The sequence below is a fragment of the Symphalangus syndactylus genome, chromosome 2 (genome assembly GCF_028878055.3).
Source record: "Symphalangus syndactylus isolate Jambi chromosome 2, NHGRI_mSymSyn1-v2.1_pri, whole genome shotgun sequence".
NCBI classification, from domain to species: Eukaryota; Metazoa; Chordata; class Mammalia; order Primates; family Hylobatidae; genus Symphalangus; species Symphalangus syndactylus.
In genome coordinates, this window is record NC_072424.2 from 87,969,363 (window position 1) to 87,995,340 (window position 25,978).

At 38.2% G+C, this 25,978-nt stretch overlaps 1 protein-coding gene across 7 annotated transcripts in view; it reads right to left on the minus strand.

Moving 5' to 3' along the window:
- Positions 1-25,978, minus strand: part of WASF1 (WASP family member 1) — a 78,621-nt gene that overhangs the window by 17,057 nt on the left and 35,586 nt on the right. For 6 of the 7 annotated variants that reach the window (XM_055261136.2, XM_055261129.2, XM_063631122.1 and 3 more), the window contains one exon: positions 10,532-10,692. In XM_055261136.2, the coding sequence (XP_055117111.1) occupies positions 10,532-10,664 (133 nt within the window). In that variant the 5' untranslated portion in view covers positions 10,665-10,692. Of the gene's footprint in view, positions 1-10,531; positions 10,693-19,303; positions 19,348-25,978 lie in introns of those variants that run through there. The other variant, XM_063631123.1, reaches the window with a different exon arrangement.

Here is a 25,978-nt window from a genome sequence, read left to right on the forward strand (position 1 = left end):
GCTTCCAGAGGAAGGATCAGGCAGCAATATTTGCTGTTCTGCAGCCTCTGGTGGTTAATACCCAGGCAAACAGAGTCTGGAGTGGACCTCAAGCAAACTCCAACAGACCTGTAGCTGAGGGGTCTGACTGTTAGAAGGAAAACTAACAAACAGAAGGGACATCCACACCAAAACCTCCTCTGTAGGTCACCAACATCCAAGACGAAAGGTAGATAAAACCACAAAGATGGGGAGAAACCAGAGCAGAAAAGCTGAAAATTCAAAAAAAAAAAAACAAAGCGCCTTTTCTCCTCCAAAGGATTGCAGCTCCTCGCCAGCAAGGGAACAAAACAGGATGGAAAATGAGTTTGATGAGTTGATAGAAGTAGGCTTCACAAGGTCGGTAATAACAAACTTCTCTGAGCTAAAAGAGCATGTTCTAACCCATTGCAAGGAAGCTAAAAACCTTGAAAAAAGTTTAGATGAATGGCTAACTAGAATAAAGTGTAGAGAAGACCTTAAATGACCTGATGGAGCTGAAAACCATGGCACAAGAACTTTGTGACGCATGCACAAGCTTCAACAGCCGATTTGATCAAGTGGAAGAAAGAATATCAGTGATCGAAGATCAAATTAATGAAATAAAACGAGAAGAAAAGATCAGATAAAAAAAGAGTGAAAAGAAACAAACAAAGCCTCCAAGAAATATGGGACTATGTGAAAAGACCAAATATATGTTTGACTGGTGTACTAGAAAGTGATGGGGAAAATGGAACCAAGTTAGAAAACATTCGTCAGGATATTATCTAGCAGAACTTCCCTAACCTAGCAAGGAAGGCCAGCATTCAAATTCAGGAAATACAGATAACACCACAAAGATACTCCACAAGAAGAGCAACCCCAAGACACATAATTTTCAGATTCACCAAGGTTGAAATAAAGGAAAAAATGTTAAGGGCAGCCAGAGAGAAAGGTCAGGTTACCCACAAAGGGAAGCCCATCAGACTAACAGCAGATCTCTCAGCAGAAACCCTACAAGCCAGAAGAGAGTGGGGACCAATATTCAACATTCTTAAAGAAAAGAATTTTCAACCCAGAATCTCATATTCAGCCAAACTAAGCTTCATAAGCGAAGGAGAAATAAAATCCTTTACAGACAAGCAAATGCTGAGAGATTGTGTCACCACCAGGCCTGCCTTACAAGAGCTCCTGAAGGAAGCACCAAACATGGAAAGCAACAACCGGTACCAGCCACTGCAAAAACATGCCAAATGGTAAAGAACATCGATGCTAGGAAGAAACTGCATCAATTAACAGGCGAAATAACCAGCTAACATCATAATGACAGGATCAAATTCAAACATAACAATATTAACCTTAAATTTAAATGGGCTAAATGCTCCAATTAAAAGACACAGACTGGCAAATTGGATAAAGAGTCAAGACCCATCAGTGTGCTGTATTCAGGAAACCCATCTCACATGCTCACAGGCAAAGATGCACACAGGCTCTAAATAAAGAGAAGAAGGAAGATCTACCAAGCAAATGGAAAGCAAAAAAAAAAAAAAAAAGCAGGGTTTGCAATCCTAGTCTGTGATAAAACAGACTTTAAACCAACAAAGATCAAAAGAGACAAAGAAGGCCACTACATAATGGTAAAGGGATCAATTCACCAAGAAGAGCTAACTATCCTAAATATATATGTACCCAATACAGGAACACCCAGATTCATAAAGCAAGTCCTTAGAGACCTACAAAGAAACTTAGACTCCCACACAATAATAATGGGAGACTTTAACACCCCACTGTCAATATTAGACAGATCAACGAGACAGAAGGTTAACAAGGATATCCAGGACTTGAACTCAGCTCTGGACTAAGCAGACCTAATAGACATCTACAGAACTCTACACCCCAAATCAACAGAATATACATTCTTCTCAGCACCACATCACACTTATTTTAAAATTGACCACATAATTGGTAGTAAAACACTCCTCAGCAAATGTAAAAGAAAGAAATCACAACAAACTGTCCCTCAGATCACAGTGCAACTGAATTAGAACTCAGGATTAAGAAACTCACTCAAAACCACACAACTACATGGAAACTGAACAACCTGCTCCTGAATGACTAATGGGTAAATAACAAAATGAAGGCAGAAATAAAGATGTTCTTCGAAACCAATGAGAACAAAGACACAACATACCAGAATCTCTGGGACACACTTAAAGCAGTGTGTAGAGGGAAATTTATAGCACTAAATACTCACAAGAGAAAGCAGGAAAGATCCAAAATTGACATCCTAACATCACAATTAAAAGAACTAGAGAAGCAAGAGCAAACATATTCAAAAGCTAGCAGAAGGCAAGAAATAACTAAGATCAGAGCAGAACGGAAGGAGATACAGACACAAAAAACCCTTCAAAAAATATCAATGAAACCAGGAGCTGTTTTTTTGAAAAGATCAACAAAATTGATAGACCGCTAGCAAGACTAATAAACAAGAAAAGAGAGAAGAATCAAATAGACGCAATAAAGGGATATCACTACCAATCCCACAGAAATACAAACTACCATCAGAGAATATTATAAACACCCCTTCACAAATAAACTAGAAATTCTAGTAGAAATGGATAAATTCCTGGACACATACGCCCTCCCAAGACTAAACCAGGAAGAAGGTGAATCTCTGAATAGACCAATAACAGGTTCTGAAATTGAGGCAATATTTAATAGCCTACCAACCAAAAAAAGCCCAGGACCAGATAGATACACAGCCGAAGTCTACCAGAGGTACAAAGAAGAGCTGGTACCATTCCTTCTGAAACTATTTCAATCAATAGAAAAAGAGGGAATGCTCCCTAACTCATTTTATGAGGCTAGCATCATCCTGATACCAAAGCCTGGCAGAGACACAACAAAAAAAGAGAATTTTAGGCCAATATGTCTGATGAACACCAATGTGAAAATCCTCAATAAAATACTGGCAAATCAAATCCAGCAGCACATCAAAAAGCTTATCCACCACGATCAAGTCGGCTTCATCCCTGGGATGCAAGGCTGGTTCAACATATGCAAATCAATAAACGTAATCCATCACATAAACAGAACAAACAACAAAAACCACATGATTTTCTCAATAGCTGCAGAAAAGGCCTTCAACAAAATTCAACAGCCATTCATGCTAAAAACTCTCAATAAACTAGGTATTGATGGAATGTATCTCAAAATAATAAGAGCTATTTATAACAAACCCACAGCCAAAATCATACTGAATAGGCAAAAACTGGAAGCATTCCCTTTGAAAACTGGCACAACACAATGATGCCATCTCTCACCACTCCTATTCAACATAGTGTTGGAAGTTCCGGCTAGGGCAATCAGGCAAGAAGAGAAAGAAATAAAGCCTATTCAATTAGGAAAAGGGGAAGTCAAATTGTCTCTGTTTGCAGATGACATGATCGTATATTTAGAAAACCCCATCGTCTCAGCTCAAAATCTCCTTAAGCTGATAAGCAACTTTAGCAAAGTCTCAGGATACAAAATCAATGTGCAAAAATCACAAGCATTCCTATACACCAATAACAGACAAACAGAGAGCCAAATCATGAGTGAACTCCCATTCACAATTACTACAAAGAGAATAAAATACCTAGGAATCCAACTTACAAGGGATGTGAAGGACTTCTTCAAGGAGAACTACAAACCACTGCTCAATGAAATAAAAGAGGACATAAATAAATGAAAGAACAGTCCATGTTCATGGATAGGAAGAATCAATACCATGAAAATGGCCATACTACCCAAGGTAATTTATAGATTCAATGCCATCCCCATCAAGCTACCAATGACTTTCTTCACAGAATTGGAAAAAACTACTTTAAAGTTCATATGGAACCAAAAAAGAGCCTGCATAGCCAAGACAATCCTAAGCAAAAAGAACAAAGCTGGAGGCATCACGCTACCTGACTTCAAACTATACTGCAAGGCTACAGTAACCAAAACAGCATGGTACTGGTACCAAAACAGATATATAGACCAATGGAACAGAACAGAGGCCTCAGAAATAACACCACACATCTACAACTATCTGATCTTTGACAAACCTGACAAAAACAAGCAATGGGGAAAGGATTCCCTACTTAATAAATGGTGCTGGGAAAACTGGCTAGCCATATGCAGAAAGCTGAAACTGGATCCCTTCTTTACACCGTATACAAAAATTAACTCAAGATAGATTAAAGATTTAAATGTAAGACCTAAAACCATAAAAACCCTAGAAGAAAACCTAGGCAATACCATTCAGGACATAGGCATGGGCAAGGACTTCATGACTAAAACACCAAAAGCAATGGCAAGACAGCCAAAATAGACAAATGGGATCTAAATAAACTAAAGAGCTTCTGCACAGCAAAAGAAACTACCATCAGAGTGAACAGGCAACCTACAGAATGGGAAAAAATCTTTGCACTCTACCCATCTGACAAAGGGCTAATATCCAGAATCTACAAAGAACTTAAACAAATTTATAAGAAAAAAAAAACCATCAAAAAGTGGGCAAAGGATACGAACAGGCACTTCCCAAAAGAAGACATTTACACAGCCAACAGACATATGAAAAAATGCTCATCATCCCTGGTCATCAGAGAAATGCAAATCAAAACCACAAGGAGATACCATCTCATGCCAGTTAGAATGGTGATCATTACAAAGTCAGGAAACAACAAGTGCTGGAGAGGATGTGGAGAAATAGGAACACTATTACACTGTTGGTGGGAGTGTAAGTTAGTTCAACCATTGTGGAAGACAGTGTGGTGATTCCTCAAGGATCTAGAACTAGAAATACCATTTGACCCAGAGATCCTATTACTGGGTATATACCCAAAGGATTATAAATCATGCTACTATAAAGACAAATGCACACGTATGTTTATTGCGGCACCATTTACAATAGTAAAGACTTGGAACCAACCCAAATGTCTATCAATGATAGACTGGATTAAGAAAATGTGGTACATATACACCATGGAATACTGTGCAGCCATAAAAAGGGAGGAGTTCATGTCCTTTGCAGGGACATGTATGAAGCTGGAAACCATCATTCTAAGCACAACTATCACAAGGTTGGAAAACCAAACACCAGATGTTCTCACTCCTAGGTGGGAATTGAACAACGTGAACACATGGACACATGGTGGGGAACATCACACACCCGGGTCTGTCACAGGGTGGGAGGCTGGGGGAGGGATAGCATTAGGAAAAATACCTAATGTAAATGACGAGTTGATGGGTGCAGCAAACCACCATGGCACATGTATACCTATGTAACCCGCACACTGTGCACATGTACCGTAGAACTTAAAGTATAATAATAAATAAAAAAGAAAGTAAAGAAGCAAATCTCCGATTTTAAAAAATGGAATCCAGAAAAAAAAAAAAAAAAGAAGACATAGAAGAAGTGGTGTCAGAAAACAAATTGACATTAGAGAATCTGGCAAAAGGGTTCCAATTATTCAAGACTACTTTTGATTTATTTTACAACGTGAACCCTTCTATGATACAGGTACCAAAACTAAAGCAAATAAAAGGAGGATTGGTACCATATAAAAACATTTTTAGAGAAATGAAGAAGCAAAAAAGTCAGAAATCAAGATGTGTTTTTGTAAAGTTACACCAGCGTGCCCACCTCTACTACTTCTACCTCCTCCACTTCTCTGCCTCTGCTACTCCTGAGACAGCAAGACAAACTCCTTTTCCTTCCCCTCTTTGGCCTACTCAATGTGAAGATAACGAGGATGAAGACTTTTATGATGATCCACTTCCATTTAATGAACAGTAAGTATATTTTTTCTTATGGTTTTCTTAATAACATATTCTTTTCTTTAGCTTTCCTTATTGTAGTAATACAGTATACTACTATACATACAACATAAAATATACATGTTAAGCAACAGTTTATGTTCTCGGTAAGGCTTCTGGTCAATAGTAGCCTATAGGCAGTTAAGTTTTGGGGGAGTCAAAAGTTATATGCAAATTTCTGGCTTCACTGAGGATCTGTGCCCCTAACCCCTACATTGTTCAAGGGCCAACTGTATTTTAAACTTTAAACCCCATCTAAAGTCACCCAGCCATGACAAAGTGGGGGAAAAAAAAGAGATACCCTGGGAAGCCTGCTTTTAAACCTTGTTCTACTACTTTCTGTTAAATGATTTGTGTCTAAAATGGAAATTACTTGCTTTATCTATATCTGTCCACCTGATGAGGGTTAGAGAAGATTATGATGTAAATGTATATGCAAATAATATGCCTATCAATCTGAAGGCATTTATATGTAGACTGTAGCATTTATATATAATCAGCATTTATATATAATCAGCATTTATATTAGCTAGAAATAGATTTTAACCCAAGATTCATCAAAGACCTAGAAGATGACCTGTCTCAGGTATGCCCAAGATACAGATTCAGAAATTCAGGAGATCTTTTACACTCTCTTGTTACAACTTCTGAAAAAAAAATCATAAATCTAAAATCACTGTATTCCTCCAGTTGTGTAAGTTCTTATTACTGAAAAGAGTAAGCCAAAATAACTGGAAGAAGATCCCTGCCATTACTGAATTTTGAACAGAGGGAGAACCAGACATTTAAACAAATATTTAAAGCAATTTAATAAATAAGTCCAAATATTTGTTCTATTCACTGTGAGACTTTGGTCTCAATTTCCTTATCTGTAAAATAGGAATAAAAATATCTGTCTCTAAAAGAAGCAAGCAAAGAGCCTTGAAGTGCACCTGATACAGAGGAGCTCAATAACAGGCAGCTTTTAATATAAGGTAGGAGTAACACAGCAGAGATAGAAGCACCTCACTTTCAGGTGTCAAAAGTTATTCAGTGATCAAGATACTTCCAGAGACAGTTTCTCTGGCAGATAAGGGAAGCATCCCAAATGGAATAAAAAGCAGGTATAAAGTTATTCATTTATTCAACAATTGGTAGGGATACAAATGCTAGGTATAGATACAGAGATGGAAAAGACTAATCTTGGCAATAAGAACTGACTATATTCAATAAGAGAAAAGCCAGGGGAAGAGATCCCTTAGGTATTCAGAATCCCAATGATTGTTAATGAAAGGAGTTAGCTAGCTTGCTTTAGGCAGACAGTAAGGGAAGGGTCCCTAGAGAACCTCTGACCCACCCCACAAGGGCTTACACCAGATGCTTTGCACAGATAAGGGAACTTGCACAGGGGGCTTACTTAAACATGCCCATAGCAGACTAAGGGCCTGCATGTGCACTGGGGGAATGTGGTGAAGCCACCAGTAATCTGTGCCTTATACAAATAGGGAACCCAGCCCCATCAGCTTCTCTCTCTATATATGCCCTTGTATTCAACTGTGAGGGGGCAACCTGGAACCTGCTTTCAGGACTCCTCTCTTTGCTGAGAGAGCTTTCCTTTCACTTAATAAATTCTACTCCATTCACTCTTCAAGTATCTGTGTGCCTAATTCTTCCTCATCTTGAGACAAAAACCTGGACCTAGCTCAGCTAAGGAGTAAAAAACCTTGCATCATTAAGAAAGCAATAAAATGAGAAAGAGGAAATTGATATAAAGTGAATTATAGGTTTGTGGTAATTACCTAATATAAAACAGAATTATGTTCTACTAGGAAAAATCTCACAAAAAACAGATGTACTGGCTGGGTATGGTGGCTCACACCTGTAATCCCAGCACTTTGGGAGGCCGAGGCGGGTGGATCACTTGAGGCCAGAAGTTCAAGGCCAGCCTGGCCAACATGGCAAAACCCCATTTCTACTAAAAATAATACAAAAATTAGCCAGGCATGATGGCACTCGCCTGTAAACCCAGCTGCTTGGGTGGCTGAGGTACAAGAATTGCTTGAACCTGGGAGGTGGAGGCTGTAGTGAGCCAAGATCGCACCACTGCACTCCAGCCTGCGTGACAGAGCAAAACTCTGTTTCAAAAAAATAAAAAAAGGAAGTACATTTTTGTGAGGGAAAGGTCAGGAAGATATCCAGCCCTAAGCCATGTGGATCCCTGCAGTTTACTTTCATTGCTATATTCTCAAGCACTTTCGGTACTAATAACAGCACCAAAGTGAAAATCTCCATTATCTAAACATTTTGGATAGCCAAGTTTTCTGAGTAATTCAGAGATTATTATCTAATACATCAATTGTTATTTTAACTATTTTGGATGGAAACTTGTGAAACGTATTCTAAGCTTCCCTCTTCTTAAATGGAATATAAAATTAAACATAATTTAATTTTTTCTTAGGGACTCATGGGCATGAATTATGAAAATCAAATATTATCCTAGGCCAGAAAATGGCCTTGAAATGTATAAGGATATTTGCTTTACATTAAATGGCTTCTTTCCAGTTTTTATGTTGCATCTTCCCCTACATCACTTTGTCCTTTCCTGTAAACTACCTCCTTTTGGTTGGGTTCAGTGATGCCTCCTTCTAGTATCTCCTCCCATGCTTCCTCCTTTTATCCTCTGAAGCATAACTGTTTGGAAACCACATCATCAAATCTGTTTGAACTATCGAGGTAAAAGTAAACAGGTTTTGAGAGAGGGATCAATTGGTTATTTTATGTGCATGGTCTTTAGTGCATGAGTTTATTTATTCTGGCTATCTAGAGGCCTTTTAAATTTAATTCCAGGTTCTCAACTATGTCAAGTGGGAAAGCTGCCAGAGAAGTTAATTTCAGGGCGGTAAACTATTGTCACACCTTGCTACAATATTTTATGGGTTTTCTCTTTGTTTTTGAATCTCTACAAACTGCTTAAACAATGCCTTCCAGGTCTCTGATTCTAAATGTGAAGCACCCAACACCTAATTTAGTTATATTGTTACAAGGTATTTATAATTTTCAGAGTTTGGCTACAGCATAACCATGTGCCTGCTGATAGATGTTGCTTATATGGACTATATAGACTTAAAAATTCCTTAAATTTTCATCTTTAAGTTTCGTAACAAATGGGTTAGTACTGCAAATTATCACCCTTAATCATAATATTAGTTCTAAATTCTATATTGTGTATATACCTAAAATAAGATGCCTGTACTGGATCCACAATTCATCTTAATTTTAAGAAATATTTTATACAAAATTACTAATGCCATTTCTATGTTCTTAACATGTATTTTAATATTAGCATGCTTATATACTTATGTATGTACATAATGTATATAAAACAAATTTTATATGACATCATGTTATATTCGATTCAATCCGCGCTAAGTCATAAAAAATCTGCAAAATATCTTTAAACAATATAGTTAATCATATTTAATCTGGGAACTCTAACATTTTTCTATTAGTCTCAAGTAAACAATACTTTAGTGATTCACTAACCTGAAAAAAATAACCACTGAATGGAACAAGGAATATACTTAAAATTCAAATAAAATAGCCTTTTATTTATTCTTACTATTTCACAGGCAATGCAAAAATTTAGTACTCTCACAGAGAATATTCAAATTTAACTTTTTATGTTGCTCTCGCTACAGATGTATGCCTAAACTTTCTTACTGGAAACAAATTAGATTAACAACCTCTTGTGCTAAGTACTCAATTATAAAAAAAAGGACAAAAGTTAAAAGGAAAAGAAAAGAAAAGCCAAGCCTGCTTATCAGGAGAATTTATATGGCTGATGAGATAAATCTAGGATCACTTGGTGGATATTATCTCTGCCAAGAACACCTTGTTTTACCTTTAAAATGAAATATCAATGTCTTATGAAAAAGCTAATCCTTCAATGCAAAAGACAGACCAGATTTATTTTTTAAATTTTCTGATTAAACTTAGAATAGAAAATAATTTGTTTAATTCCTTAACCAAGTTGCTCTATTCTGTAAATTTGAAATGAGAACATATTGCCTGTCTCCTTATCCCTAATGTGCCTCTTTCACTGGCCTTTATTCTCTGGCCAACCTGCTTGACTTCTGTCTGCCAGTGGACAAGTTCACTTGCTGTTTTCACACAGTGCTGCATATCAGATTTCCTGACTTATATCCTAATGTCTCTTAGACAACCCACTTGACTAGCCTACTCCTCTGACTAGTAATGACCCCATACCTCTCACCTTAGATCTTTGCTAATATAAAAATATTTCCCTAAACTAATTAAACATATATATAAAAAGAGGGATACTAGTGTTTGAAAACACAAATAGTTGAGGCCTCTAAACAGAGTAAATAGTGATAATAACCAAACAAAAGTACAACTCTGGTCCTTTCGCAGATTACATATTTTTAAAACAATCTCAATAATTTTCATTCACATGTGATTCTGTTCCTAGAGATTCTGTCTGTATTTTCCTTTCCCAGAAGAAACATCATGCAGAAGAAGAGGAAATTCTTCTAAAACTCAATAATTATACTCATGTGACTATATTTTTCAGGCTAATTTTGTACTCCTCTCACCAAATCATACTGCCAAATTAATCAGAAGCACAACTTCTTAATACTCTAAAGCATAACATCCTGGTTTGTGAGTATATTTTTAATTGATATATACTTACTTAGGCTACTTAGTTGTCTAATTATATTTGCCAAGGAAATATTGGTTACACATTCCAGTTCATTCTTAATGCCTCTAGGCAGTGCTGTGTGGCACAAGTGCCTAGGATCGATGTTTCTTTTCACTAGTGGCATCTTGAGATTAACCTTTGTGCCAGTTCACCTGTAGGAAATCAAAAATAAATTAACAATATTAAATTTCAGCCAACACAGAATGAGACTCTATTTTTCATTGAAGAATAAAGCACCGTTGACCCTTGAACAACAGGGATTTGAACTGCATGGGTCCACTTACTGGTGGATTTTCTTCCCTCTCTGCCTCCCTGAGACAGCAGGACAAACCCCTCCTCTTCCTCCTCAGCCTACTCAATGTGAAAATGACAAAGATGAAGACCTTTATGATGATTCACTTCCACTTAATGTATTTTATCTTATGATTTTTTAATAACATTTTATTTTCTCTGGTTTATTTTATTGTAAGAATGCAGCATATAATACATATAACATACAAAATATGTTAAACAACACTTTATGTTCTCGGTAAGGCTTCTGGTCAACAGTAGTCTATAATTAGTTAAGTTTTTGGAAAGTCAGAAGTTACACACAGATTTTCAGCAATGCAGAGGACTGGTGCCCCTAACTTCTGGGTTGTTCAAGGGCCAACTGTATTTGCTTGCATGGAGACAATAAAAATGAAATTACCCAACTAAAATAATCAAAATTGATTTAACTTACAATTACTAGAATATCAACATTATATAAGACGTTTTTTAAAAACTTGCTTTCAATGTCAGCTGCTACATGGTGAATTCACAATTATCATCACTATTATTCTCCTAAAAACACTGTTTTTATTTACTATAATAGGGATTTTGTTCTAGAGAGTTAGTGTGAGATGTCCTCTCTAAGGAAGTGCATAAAAGGATTAAGGAAGCTGTAAGAGTAAATCAAATTTACATTATCACATAATATGTATCAGGTGTTCAACAGCTCAGATCAAATACTCCAAGTAGCCCTGCATCTGAAATCTCATTGGAATCTACCAAATCTTTATTTAACTGATCAAAAAGTTCAACCATCTTTGAATTATAGGCTGCTCTCACTTTGCATGCTTCGCATATGAACAAATTTGAGTGACTCGAGTTTAGTTAAGTAACAACACTGCCCAACACCATGATTCAAATTTCACTTACTACAGTATATTAACTGTAACTGCACAAAAACAAACTTCATTTCTACTACTCTAGTCCAGGACTCCCCAACCCCCCCGCCGCTGCAGACCAGTAACGGTCAGTGGCCTGTCAGGAACTGGGCTGTACAGCAGGAGGTGAGCAGTAGGTGAGCAAGCATTACTGCCTGAGTTCCACCTCCTGTCAGATCAGTGGCAGCATTAGATTCTCATAGGAGCACGAGGCCTATTGTGAACTGCACACGTGAGGGGTCTAGGTTGCATGCTCCTTATAAGAATCTAATTAATGCCTGATGATCTGAGGTGGTACAGTTTCATCCTGAAACCATGCCCCACTCCACATACCCCCACTCCCCGCCCGCGGAAAGACTGTCTTCCACGAAACTAGCCCCTTGTGCCAAAAACAAGGAGATTGCTGCTCTAGTCCACAAATCACTGTTAAGATGAGTTGTACATCATGATCAGTGACCAATCGCCACTTCTTTCAAAGTCAGTTGATGATTGGTTACACCTCATCTGTTAGTCAACTCACCTACAGACAGCAAAGCATGCACCTGTTGCCTTCTTGCCTCCCAGTGCTAAATCTACATGAAATTTTACTAAATAGGTAGATGAAAGCGGGAATTGGCCAACAAAGATAGAAGTGCAGCAAAAAACAAAAAACAAACAAAAAAATGATAACACTGGAAATGAAATTCAAATCCAACATAAGTGGAGGAACAGATGAAGTAGCTGACTGTGGAAATGTTGCCACTGCCACTGTTTGAGAGCTTCTAGATACGCAGCCTGAGGAACTTAGTGAAGGCAAACCTACAGACATAAATGAGGAATGTGGTTGTGACAAAAAGAAGGTATATGTTCCAAAGGAAGTGACACTAGCAAAAAAACCTTCACATTTAAGAAACTCTTGGAGCTACTTCGTGACAGTGAAAGCACAAAAGATAAAATGTTGGAAGCTAATCCTAATTTAAAAGAAAGGAGTGTGACAATTTGCCAAGGCACAGAAAAGATGCTCACTTTGCTACCTCTGCTGTTGTAAGTTACACAACAAGAACTGCTCAAACTGCCTTTGATAAGTTTTTTTTACAAAGAAATAAAACACTAATTCTAATGGGCTCCAATATCTTAAATGACATTGTGCTAAATAAATACTTTTAAATTTCCCTATACCTTTTAACCAACAATAGAAGAGGTTTTCCTGTCTTGACAAAAATTTTTAAAAAGCGTATGTTAAAACATTGTAATTTTCCCCATTTTTTATTAAGATCGTTTTTCATGGTTTCAACTTATACTGTCATTTTTTACAGTCCTGCACTACTGTGCAAAGTGGGAAACGACTGACTGTACTATCTATCAGTGAACAATGGTTACTAAAGGAAACCATTTATTAATTACTGAGCTTTAATGACTAACAAATGAGAAGTTTGGGATAAACTTAGTTGCAGTTAAGTGTTACTTATCAACATGCTTTTAAAAACTTTTGCATAAATTTGTTTCCTCTGACCTATTTGTTTAGCATTCTCTCCACATTTTTAATCCATTCTAAAACTGTGCAACATGAAATGTAGAGAAAACAAGTATACAAAATTGTACACCTCAAAAATTTAACCAAACTCTCATGTAACCCCATTAAGAAATAAAATATTGCCTGTACCAATTGCCAGAACCCTTCCACTTTGGTCCTCTTCCCAATCATTCTTGCTTACCTCCCCAAGACAGGTAACCTTTATTCTTTTTATAATAAGCATTTCCTTGTTTTTCTTTTTATTTTCACAACTTACACAGGCAACTTTAAACACTATAGTTTTGTTTTGATAGCTTTTTGAAGTTTATATAGACTAATATGATACATATTATCTTATGCCTTGCCTTTTTTATTCCACATTATAACATTCATCCATATTGTTCTGTGCAGGTTGTTCATTTTCACTGCCATATAATAGTCCACTATATGACAACACTACAATTTATTTACCCATTCTAATGTTAATGAATTGTTTCCAGTTTGAAGCTATTATGAAGAGGACTATACTGATCATTCATGTACATGTGTCTTAGTGTACACATTTCTATTGTGAATATACTTCAGGACAAGAATAGCCAAGTTAAGGATACACACAATTTCATCTTTAGGAAAGAGGCCAAACTGTTCCAGAGACTGTACCAACATGTTACTTTCAGCAGTTAAGAGGCTGCTGCTGCTCCACATCCTCATAACACTTGACACTGTCAGTTTTTAAATTCTAGTTGTTCTTGACGGTATGTTGTGGCTACTTGTTATAGTTTTAATTTGTGTTTCCCAATTATTGAATTTAAGCACCTTTTCATGTTTCTTCATCTTTTGGATTTTTCTCTTGGGAAGTGCCTGTTCAATCCTCTTGTCCATTTTTGGCCATTTTTTGTGTTAGGGCTGATTTGTAGAAACACTAGATATGAGCCATTTGAAGGTTATATGTGATGCGAATCTTTTCTTTCACTTGCTATTCCACTTTCTTAGTGATGTCTTTTAATGAACATAAGTTTTTACGCTCCATGTGGTAAGGATATTCTCAATCTTTTCAAGTTTAGAACAAAAGCATAGTTTCTAAAATATTTTTCTACACCAAGATCATAAATATGACCTTTCACTTTATCTCTTAGCTTTGTTTTGTCTTATAATCTATAACTGATGTGGAATTAATTTTGTGAATGGTGTGATGTGGCAGTTAGGTTCCTTATATATTATTTCAGCACCACTCATTGAAAAGCCTAGTATTTCTCTATTGCTCTATGGTGGCACTTTTGTCATAAATCAAGTTTCTATGTATTTTTAAATCAGATTTTGAGCTACGGACTATTCCATTGCTCTTTTTGACTAACCTAGAGCTAATGACAAACTGACTTAATTAATCAGGCTTTATAGTAAGTTCGCTCTGTTGCTCAGGCTGGAGTGCAGTAGGGTAATCTTGGTTCACTGCAACCTTCACCTCTTGGGTTCAAGCGATTCTCCTGCCTCAGCCTCCGGAGTGGCTGGGACTACAGACATGTGCCACAACACCCGGCTAATTTTTTGTATTTTTAGGAGATGGGGTCCTGCCATGTTGTCCAGGCTGGTCTCAAACTCCTCAGCTCAGACAACTGACCCACCTCAGCCTCCCAAAGTGCTAGAATTACAGGCTTGAGCCACTGTGCCTGGCTTATAGTTGTCTTGATGCACAATAGGGCAAGCCCTCCAATCTTGTTTTCCAAAAATGTTCTGTTTATTCTTGACCCTGTGTATTTCCATGTAAATTTTTAGAATAAGATTATCAAGTCACACATAACACATACACCCACCTCTACCTATTGGGAATTTGACTGGAACTGTTATGAAACCTATCATATTGGGAAGTACTGATATTTATACATTTCTTTCTATCCACGAACATAATACATTGCTCCAATTACTTCAGGATTTTTAAAAGTCTCTTAATGTTTTATAGTTTTCTAAAGAGAAGTCTTCATTATTTATTTGTATGTAGATGTTTTTATAATACTGGAACCACAATATATATTGTTGTATATATAGAAAATAAATTGATTTTTTAATATTGACCCTATATCCCAAGACCTTCCTAATCTCTAACCTATCTGCAATTATTTTGGATTTTTAAATGTACACAATCATATGTGAATAGTGACGATTTCCTCTATTCTAATCCATCTTATATATTGTATTTCTTTTTCTTGCCTTACCACACTAGCTATAATCTTTAATGCAATGTGAAATACGTATTTCATATACATAAGGATGATGGCAAACATCCTTGTCTTTTTCTTTAACTCAAGCGGAAAAGCCTTCAACATTTCACAAGGCATCTGTAATATGTTTTGTGGTTATTTTGTTTTATAGACACCTTTTAATAGATTAAGGAAGTTCCTTTATTATTATTTTATTTTAATAGGTTTCTGGGGGAACAGGTGGTATTTGGTTGCATGTGTAAGTTCTTTAGTGGTGATTTCTGAGATTTTGGTGCACCCATCACCCAAGCAGGAAACACTGTACCCACTGTGTAGTCTTCTATCCCTCACTGTCATCTCACCCTTTCCCCCAAGTCCCCAAAGTCCATTGTATCATTCTTACGCCTTTGCATCCTCATAGCTTAGCTCCCACTTATGAGTGAGAACATACGATGTTTGGTTTTTCATTCTGGAGTTACTTCACTTACAGTAATAGCCTCCAATTCCATCCAGCTTGCTATGAATGTCATTATTTTCATTCTTTTTTATGGCTGTGTAGTATTCCACTGTGTGTGTGTGTGTGTGTGTGTGTGTGTGTATACCATGGTTTTGCAATTACAAATTGTGCTGCTCTGCTATATACATCCATATTTTTGCAATTACAAATTGTGCTGCTATAAACATGCAAGTGCAAGTATCTTTTTTGTAAAATGACTTCTTTGTATAATGACTTTTTTATAGTATCTTTTTTATATAATGACTTCTTTTCTTCTGGGTAGATACCCAATAGTGGGACCGCTGGATCAAATGGTAGATCTACTTTTAGTTCTTTAAGGAATCTCCACACTGTTCTCCATAGTGTTTGTATTAGTTTACATTCCCACCAGCACTGTGAAAGTGCTCCTTTTTCACCACATCCACAACAACAGCTATTGTTTTTTGATGTTTTTTATTATGGCCATTCTTGCAGGAGCAAGGTGGTATTGTGGTTTTGATTTGCATTTCCCTGATTATTAGTGATGGTGACCATTTTTTCATGTTTTTTGGCCACTTGTATATCTTCTTTGGAAAATTGTCTATTCATGTCCTTCGACTACTTTCTGATGGGATTTTTTTTTCTGATTTTTGAGTTCATTGTAGATTCTGAATATTAATCCATTGTCAGATGTACAGAGAGTGTGAAGATTTTCTCCTACTCTGTGGGTTGTCTGTTTACTCTGCTGCTGTGTAGAAGCTTTTTAGTTTAATTAAGTCTTATCTATTTATCTTTGTTTTTGTTGCATTTCTTTTTGGGTTCTTGGTCAGGAACCGTCTGCCTAAGCCAATGTCTAGAAGGGTTTTTCCGATGTTATCTTCTAGAATTTTTTTTTGTTTTTGTTTTCTGTTTTTTGGAGACAGAATCTCGCTCTGTTGCCCAGGGTGGAGAGCAGTGGCATGATCTAAGCTCACTGCAACCTCCACCATGCCCAGCTAATTTTGTATTTTTAGCAGAGATGGGGTTTCACCACGTTGGTCAAGCTGGGTCTCGAACTCCTGACTTCAGGTGATCCACCTGCCTTGGCCTCCCAAAGTGCTGGGATTACAAGTGTATGCCACCATGCTTGGCCTTGGGTTGATCTTTTTATAAGGTGAGAGATGAGGATCCAGTTTCATTCTTCTACATGTGGCTTGACGATTACCCCAGCACCATTTGTTGAACAGGGTGTCCTTTTCCCACTTTATGTTTTCATTTGTTTTGTCGAACATCAATTGGCTGTATCTGGCTTTATTTCTGGGTTCTCTATTCTGTTCCATTATTCTATGTGCCCTTTTTTTTTTTTTGGAGGTGGAGTTTCACTCTTGTTGCCTAGGCTGGAGTGCAGTGGCATGATCTCAGCTCACTGCAACCTCTGCCTCCCAGGTTCAAGTGATTCTCCTGCCTCAGCCTCCCAAGTAGCTGGGATTACAGGTGCCCACCACCACGCCTGGCTAATTTTTTTATTTTTAGTAGAGACAGGGTTTCACCATGTTGTTCAGGCTGGTCTCAAACTCCTGACCTCAGGTGATCTGCCTGCCTCGGCCTCCCAAAGTGCAAGGATTAGAGGTGTGAGCCACCGCACCCAGCCTATGTGCCTATTTTTATACCAGTACCATGCTGTTTTGGTGAGTATGGCCTTATAGTATAGTTTGAAGTCAGGTAATGTGATGTCTCCAGATTTGTTCTTTTTGCTTAGCCTTGCTTTAGCTATGCAGGCCCTTTTTTGGTTCCATATGAATTTTGGAAGTTTTTTTCTAGTTCTGTGAAGAATGACAGTGGTATTTTGATGGAAATTGCATTTTGTAGATTGCTTTTGGCAGTATGGTCATTTTCACAATACTGATTCTACCCACCCATGAGCATGTGACATGTTTCCATTTTGTTTGTGTTTTCTACGATTTCTTTCAGCAGTGTTTTGTAGTTTTCCTTGTAGAGGTCTTACACCTTGGTTAGGTATATTTCTAAGTATTTTATTTTATTTGTTGCAGCTATTATAAAAGGGGTTGAGTTCTGGATTTGATTCTCAGCTTGGTCACTATTGGTGTAGAGCAGTGCTACTGACTTGTGTACATTAATTTTGTATCCTGAAACTTTACTGAATTCATTTATCAGTTCTAGCTTTTTGGACGAGTCTTTAGGGTTTTCTAGGTATATGATCATTTCATTGGTGAACAGCGACAGTATGACTTCCTCTTTACTGATCTGGATGCCCTTTCTTTTTTGTAGGATTGCTCTGGCTAGGACTAACGAAGTTCCTATTACTAGCTGCCTAAGAGTTTAAAAAATCATGCTATCAAATGTTTTTCCTACATTTATTATGATAATCATGTGACTCTTACTCTGTTAGTGTGGTGAATTATATTGACTGTGGGGTTTTTTTGTTGGTAAACAACTCTGCATCCTTGGAATAAACCTAATTGGATGAGATGTATGTGGTAGGAAGAATAATGGTCTCCTAAAGCTACCCATGATCTTATTCCCCTGAATCTATGAATATGTTACATCATATGGCAAAGGGCTTAGAATTAAGGTAGTCAATGGAGTTAAGATTTCTAATCAAAGTATAATAACAATAAAAAAAACTTAATAGATTATTAAACAAAAAGTAGCAGGAGAATAAAAAATAGGAAAACTAAAATGTACTTCAACAGTAGAATGTATAAACAGGCAATAATGTATGCATACAATAGAATATCACTCGGCAATAAAATGAATGAAATACTGAAAAAAAAGATTTCTAATCAGCTGACCTCAAAATAGGAAGATTATCTGGGTTTTTTGTTTGTTTGTTTGTTTGTTTTTACCAATTACTGGATTTAGTTTTGGTTTGTCATCACTTTTTGGCCTTTAGGCTAAGATCAAGTGTAGTTTTGGTTTGTTAATATAATTAGTTTTTTGCATTTACATCCATGAGAGAAAACAGTCCATTATCTTTTTTTTTTTTTTTTTTTTTTTTGAGATGGAGTCTCGCTCTGTCGCCCAGGCTGGAGTGCAGTGGTGCAATCTCAACTCACTGCAAGCTCCGCCTCCCTGGTTCATGCCATTCTCCTGCCTCAGCCTCCCGAGTAGCTGGGACTACAGGCACCTGCCACCATGCCCAGCTAATTTTTTTGTATTTTTAGTAGAGACAGGGTTTCACTGTGTTAGCCAGGATGGTCTCAATCTCCTGACCTCGTGATCCACCCGCCTCAACCTCCCAAAGTGCTGGGACTACAGGCGTGAGCCACTGCGCCCAGCCAAAATGGTCCGTTATCTTAATGTAATGTCCTTGAAAAGTTTTTTGTTTTTGTATTAATTTCTAGAATAAGGACATTGTGGTCAGAAAATATACTTTGTATCACTTCATCCTTTTAAAATGTATTTACTTACTTTATTGTCCAAAATAGTCAATTTTTGTAAACATTCCAGGGATACTGAAAAACAATATATACATTTTGTTATTGGTGGTTGCAGTGGTCTACGTATGTCCATTAGTTACATCTGCTAGTGTACCTACATCTTCTATAGCTTTACTGATTTTTGTCTATTGGTCTATCAGAGAGACATGTTAAGACTGCCTACTATGACTACACAGTTGTTAAATTCTCCATATGATTTATATATTTCAAGACTATGTTATTAGGTATATTTACCATTAATAAGCTCCCTCTCTAATAATATGGTTTTTGCTTAGAAGTCTGTTTTTTGTAGCCATACCAGCTCTTTTGGTTGTGTTTGCATGATAGAGCTTTTCCTTTCAACCTTCTTCTATCTTTGTTTTAAACATGTCTCTTCACAGAATACAGTTAGCTGCTGCCTTTTGCTTTATTTTTCTTTAACTTAGTTTGTTAACGTTTGAATACTTTTATTGGTATAATGCTAATGTTCTTTCTGCCCAAGATATTCTACTTGCCCTACTCCTACTTGTTCTTCAAATTTTAGCTCCAATGATAACATTCCCTGATCCCCCCGTCTCAATGAGATGTAGTCCTCCTGTTAAAATTTTCTCACAGCAACCTCTAATTTTTCCTTATGACACTTGTCCCAGTTTGTAATTATGTATCTTCATGATTGATTTCTGTCTCCTTTATTAGTCATAAAGCAGGTTTCATGTGTTTTACAGTATGCTTGGTGCCTGGTACATGCTTGGCACATAAGAAATGTTAAATATGTATTTGCTGAATAACTCAAAATTTCTTAATTCCAGTTCACATCTCTCTCCTAAAGCTGCAGATATGCATATGCAACTGACTCCTAGAAATTTTTACTTGGAAGTTCCATAAAACCTATTAAATTCAAAACATTCAAAACTGAATTCCTTATATTTTCCCCTACAAATCTAGGCATCATCTTCAATTCTGCCATACCACTGCAGTCTCTTCTCTATATCCAATAGAGGATCAAGCCTTATTAATTCTATCATTAACATCTCTCATATTCTGATGATCCTTTTTTATTCTAACTGCTACTACTTTAATTCAAACCACAGTCCTCTCTCACTTGGTTAGACTTATGAAAACAGGTAATTCAAAATCTAAGCTGTTGGACTCTATTTTGCGCCTTAAAGGAATGTGATTATGGGACCTCAGTCACGTGACAGGCAGCTGTAACTTATGCAGCTGTAACCTTTGTTTCTCTGATTATATACTGGCTTCCTTCCTTACCTACACTGTTTTACAAAATGTTGCACATGACGAAAGGACCCCAGGGAAGACCTCTTCCCTCTTCACTGCTGATTTTCATTATGGATTAACTTCCCTCTGACCTTTCTCACACAAAGACTTTGTGGCTATCACACTGTCATAAGATGGAATGTTAAGCATACTCTTTAAAAAATCAGAAAGGAAATTAAAAAACAGCTGTAAAGGAAAGAAAAGCCAAGTGGAAAAGAAAATAAACTGTAACTAATTATTGTAACTCATAAACCAGACTTCTATTTAAAAAATGTTGCAATCCTATTAAATTTCTGTTTTCCTCCTATGTAAGTATCACAGGGTCCTTAGGGTGTTACTTTTCCAGCTGGAAACCTCTGTGGCCAGTGGCACCTGTGCCAGAGTTTTGCTCAGGGCCACTGGGGTTGTTCCACTCACTCAGCCTGGCAGGCTGTGCAGCTCATACTACCAGCCTGGATCCCATACCTGCCAAGGGTGAGCCAGGCACGGAGTGGCAAGGGGTGTGTGAGCAAGCACAGGGTCTGGACACTGCGCATAGCCAGGCATGCTGGCTGCAGTGGGGCAGGCAGCTCCAGGTGCTGGCACAGGTGTTGGCTCCCTGAGAGGCTGTGGCTGGACTAGGTATACCACAAGTGGCTTCCACCACAGGAACCAGGGAACATTGTAGTGCCCAGAAGCTTGGAGACATCAGGAACTGCAGAGCCCCAAAGAGGGTGTCACAGCAATGGCTTAGGAAGCTCCTAGGTCTGGGATCTCCAAAGGCCGCAGCTCTTTTCACCTTCTCTCTTCTCATTGCCTGCAACGTGGCAAGTGAGGATCATGTTTCAGCTCTGTGTTATAGCTCTTCCAGTCCTGCCATTCAGCAGGTCCCGAGTTCTTGTCCCACATCTGGGAAGAATGAAGCACGTGGAGAGGAGCCTCACTGAGTGACAGAACAGCTCTCAGGACACCAGAAGTGGGTAGCTCCTTTCCACAGGCAGGTCATCCTGATGAGTGTCCAGCTCTCAGCAGAGAAGAGACCAGGAGTGGGTAGCTCTTCTCCATAGGGAGGTTGTCCCAATGACTTGAGGAGACCCAAAGTGGGTAGCTCCTTCCTGCAGCTAGTAGTCCCAATGTCTGTGTGAATCTGGCTGAGTCTAAAGTTTTTATGGGCTCAGAAGGGAGGAACAGCATGCTGATTGGTCCATAGGCGGCCATGGGTGGGCTTGGAAAAGATACCGTAAGTTCTCACTCTGGTCCACAGAACTGAGAGCCCAGCCTCCAGGCTTCAGGACTTCCCTGGCTTAAAGATGGGGTTTCACTTGGGACTCACCCTTTTCCACTCAGATGCCTGTCTGCCTCCTGTCACCATCAACATGCTGTCCATGGCACCCAGGCTGTTCATGCTGAGAGATGCCTTCAGGCCTGAGCCGAGCTGCCCTCAGCCCCACTTCCATTTTCCTCCCATGCTCATAGGCACCCAAAGTCTGGAGGGGGTCAAGGTGGCAGGGGTTGGTGTGTCAGTACTGCCTCGAGCGCACACATACCTGGCCAGATTGTGACACCACCCGGGCTTAGCCACAACTCTGCTCTGCCCTGGAGCAGGTGCCAGGATGGGGGAGAGGCCAGGGAGCGGGAGCAGGCACTTCCAAGCCTGTGGGGGCGAGGAGACTTCCCAGGCCCCCAAGAACACGGGGATGGCCAGGACCAGAGCCCATGGTTGGGTGGCTGCAGTTGTGCTCAGTAGCACAGGGCTCCCACCCCACCAACTTGGTAGAGCGCAGGGCTCCCACCTGTTCCCAGCCCTGACCACTCCTCCCCCACTGCAGCTGGCATCTTTGCAGCAGCTGCTACATGTGGGCTGCTGCTGCCATCATAAGCAAAACCTTAACTTTTAACTTCAGAGCACTGACCCCGTTTCTCCGGAGTCTGCATCTCCTGAATGGCTATTCCCAGCTTTTTGCTTGAATAAAGTCTTTAAACTGGATTCTGATCCTTTCAATTATCTCAGGTTGACAGACTAGACTTTCTTCCTCCAGTCTTGTATTGTCTCCTTGCCATTCCATCTACACCACCACTCCCACCAATTCAATCCATCCCATACCACTGCTTTAAGAATAGAGCAGATCCCCTCCAATCCATGGACGATACATTACAAGGCCTCCAGTGGGTGCCTGAAACCACAAATAGTACTGAGCCTATATATACTATGTTTTTTCCTATTCATACCTGTAACATTTAACTTATAAATTAGACACAGTAAGAGGATAACCCAATAACTAATAGAACAATTATAATAATATACTATAACAAAAGTTGCATGAATGTGGCCTCTTGCTCTCTCTCAATTTCATATTGTGAAATATTTATTTGGTTGGTTTTCCACCCAATTTTCTGGGATACAACTTCTAAATTCCTTAGAATCTCTAAAGCATTACTTTTTTGAAGGATTGGGGCTGGTCACCTGAAAGACAAATGCATGATTAGAGGGTTGGGACTTTTCAGCCCCATCCCCCTAACATCCAGGGAGGGGAGATAGGCTGAATGTTAAGTTGACACCAATGGCCAAAGGTTTATTCAATCATGTCTATATAATGAAGCCTCCCTAAACACTCATAAGGATGGGTTTGAAGAACTTCCAGAGAGGTAAACACATGGAGGTTCCTGGAAAGTGGTATGTCCTGGAAAGGCATGGATGTTCTATGCCCCTTCCCCTATACCCTGCCCCATGCATTCTTATCTATGTTCCTTGTAATACCCTTTAATAATAAATTGGTAAGTATAAGTGCTTCCCTGAGTTCTGTGAGCCACTCCAGCAAATTAATCAAACCCAAAGGGGGAATCATAGGAACCCAACTTCAAGTGGGTAGGAACAGAAGTTCCAGAGGCCTGAACTGGTATCTCAAGAGGTGGCAGTCTTGTGGGACTGAACCCTCAATTTATGGGATCTGACATTATCTCCAGGTAGATAGTGTCAGAATTGAATTGAAGAACACCCAGCCAGTGTCTGCTGAAGAATTAATTGCTTGCTTGGTGTGTGGGGAAAAACCCCACACAACTGATCACACAAATATTCTGTTGATTGTTGCTGTGGTGTGAAAGCAGAGGAAAAACACATTGAGTGTGTTTCTTCAGCTCACAGTACTGAACTCACCCTTCTTGTGATGGTGTGAAATGATAAAATGCCTACAGGATCAGACGAAATGAGGTGAATGACATAGGCACTGTGACATAGTGTTAGGCTATGTCAGAAGGAGCCATGACAATGTCAATGGTTGAAAGTCAGGAGCTGAGGATGTCGATGACTAATGAGAAGGAAGCATATACAGTGTGGATATGCTGGACAAAAGGATGAATCACATTCCAGGCAGGATGGCACAAGATTTCATCATGCTACTCAGAATGACATGCAATTTAAAACTTATGAATTTTTTTTCTGGAATTTTCCATTTAATATTTTTGCGCCATGGTTGACCACTGGTAACTAAAACCACAGAAAGCAGAACCATGAATGAAAGGGGGACTATTGTATTATAAAAATTTTGGATCTGGAAATGTCCTTCTGCAAAATCAAACCCTTTCTTGGTTCCTTGTTGTCAGGGTAAAGTCCAAACATAATATACAAGGTTATTCAGGATTTAGCCACCCCTCCTCACTTCTACCCTCATTTCTCACCACACTCCTACATTATACTCTAATTTTCTAAATACATCTTGCTGTTTTATAGTCCTGCCTTTTCTCATGCTGCTGTCTGCCTGGGATGTATTTCACTTTTTTTATCCTCAGAGAGAATATGTAATTATTCAAGACTAGACTCAGGCAGCAACTCTTTTCTGAAGACTAACTGAATCTCCCAGGCAGATGTAACCATCTACTCTTTGATGCCCTCAACTTGGATCCACAATTCCATCTACCTAATTACTACCAATTATACTTTACTATACTGTACTTATTTGTTTATACGTCCATGCCTGAATGTCAGCTTTTAGAAGGCAAAAATCTTGCCATACTCAACTTGTATCTCCAAGATCTAGAACACAGATGTTCAACAGCTAATCAATACATAGATGGAAGAAATAACAAAATCATGAGCTTTAAGGAAGCCAAAAAAGAAAAAATAGGTTGCTGCTGCGGGAATACAGACACACATACACTTATCTTTTTTTTTTTTTTTGAGTCGGAGTCTCGCTCTGTCGCCCAGGCTGGAGTACAATGGCACAATCTCGGCTCACTGCCACCTCCACATCCCAGGATCAAGCGATTGTCCTGCCTCAGTCTACTGAGTAGCTGGGATTACAGGCGCGCACCACCACGCTCAGCTAATTTTTGTATTTTTAGTAGAGACAGGGTTTCACCGTGTCAGGCTGGTCTCAAACTCCCGACCTCGTGATCCACCTGCCTCACACATACACTTTTCTAAAGCAACTATTTAATCATGATTCTAAGGAGCTGCTTTTTTGTACATGCATCGAAAAGAAATACATTTGAGAAAAATAGTATCTTACAAATGTATTGTGGAATCATAGGCTTGCTTGTTTCACTCTCCCAAGAAAAAGCATGGATGGATCACATCTTATTAATTTCTTCATCTTTAGGGGCTAGCTCAGAGTTCTAGGGTATAAAATCACACACATTTTGATGAAAGGAATGTACAGCATACAAACTAGTTTTGAAATATTATCCAAATCGCAAAAGAAAAATGGCTTTCACTGTGATTAAAATAGTGCCTTTAGGTACAATGCAAAAGCTTTTTAGAGAGAAAACCTTTCCTCATCCTTTCTTTTTACTTCAGTTTCAACACCAGGTTCATTTTCTTATTTCTCTACCTTATTCCTTGGTGATTTCTAATGTCATTTATCTAACTCAACTATCAAAATCTTCGTGGCAGAAAGTAAAATTAAGCCTAATAATTTTATCTCCTAAATCCTGAGAAAACTGCCTGATTCCCATTTTAGAGCAATCCCAACACCATCTTTTTCATGGGATCCTTTGTCAGGCTAGAAAAGAATTTTAAAAACATCAAAAAACAAAAGAAACCCTAAATGCTAAAAGGTATGATTTAATTATCAAGCAAATATAAAATCAAATTCATCTCAGTATTTTTAATACTGCAAATGATACACTGTTTAAGAATTTAAACACTGCATACAATGAACCAATTACATATAATTTAACATCTTTTAATCCATCAGTGCTGAACTTGCTTAATAAGGGGGAACTCTTTTATTAAAAAGGGCTAAATTATACTGTGCTATAACATAACCAATTTTTGAATTTCCCGACTATTATATAACACGTGTGGTTCCAAAAGTAATTTGGTTTCCCCATGACGTAAAAAAAAAAAAAGCTAAAGCAATTCCCAGGTTTCTTCGCTTATTTTCGTGTGTTCTTATCAATTAAACTGTCAATTGCT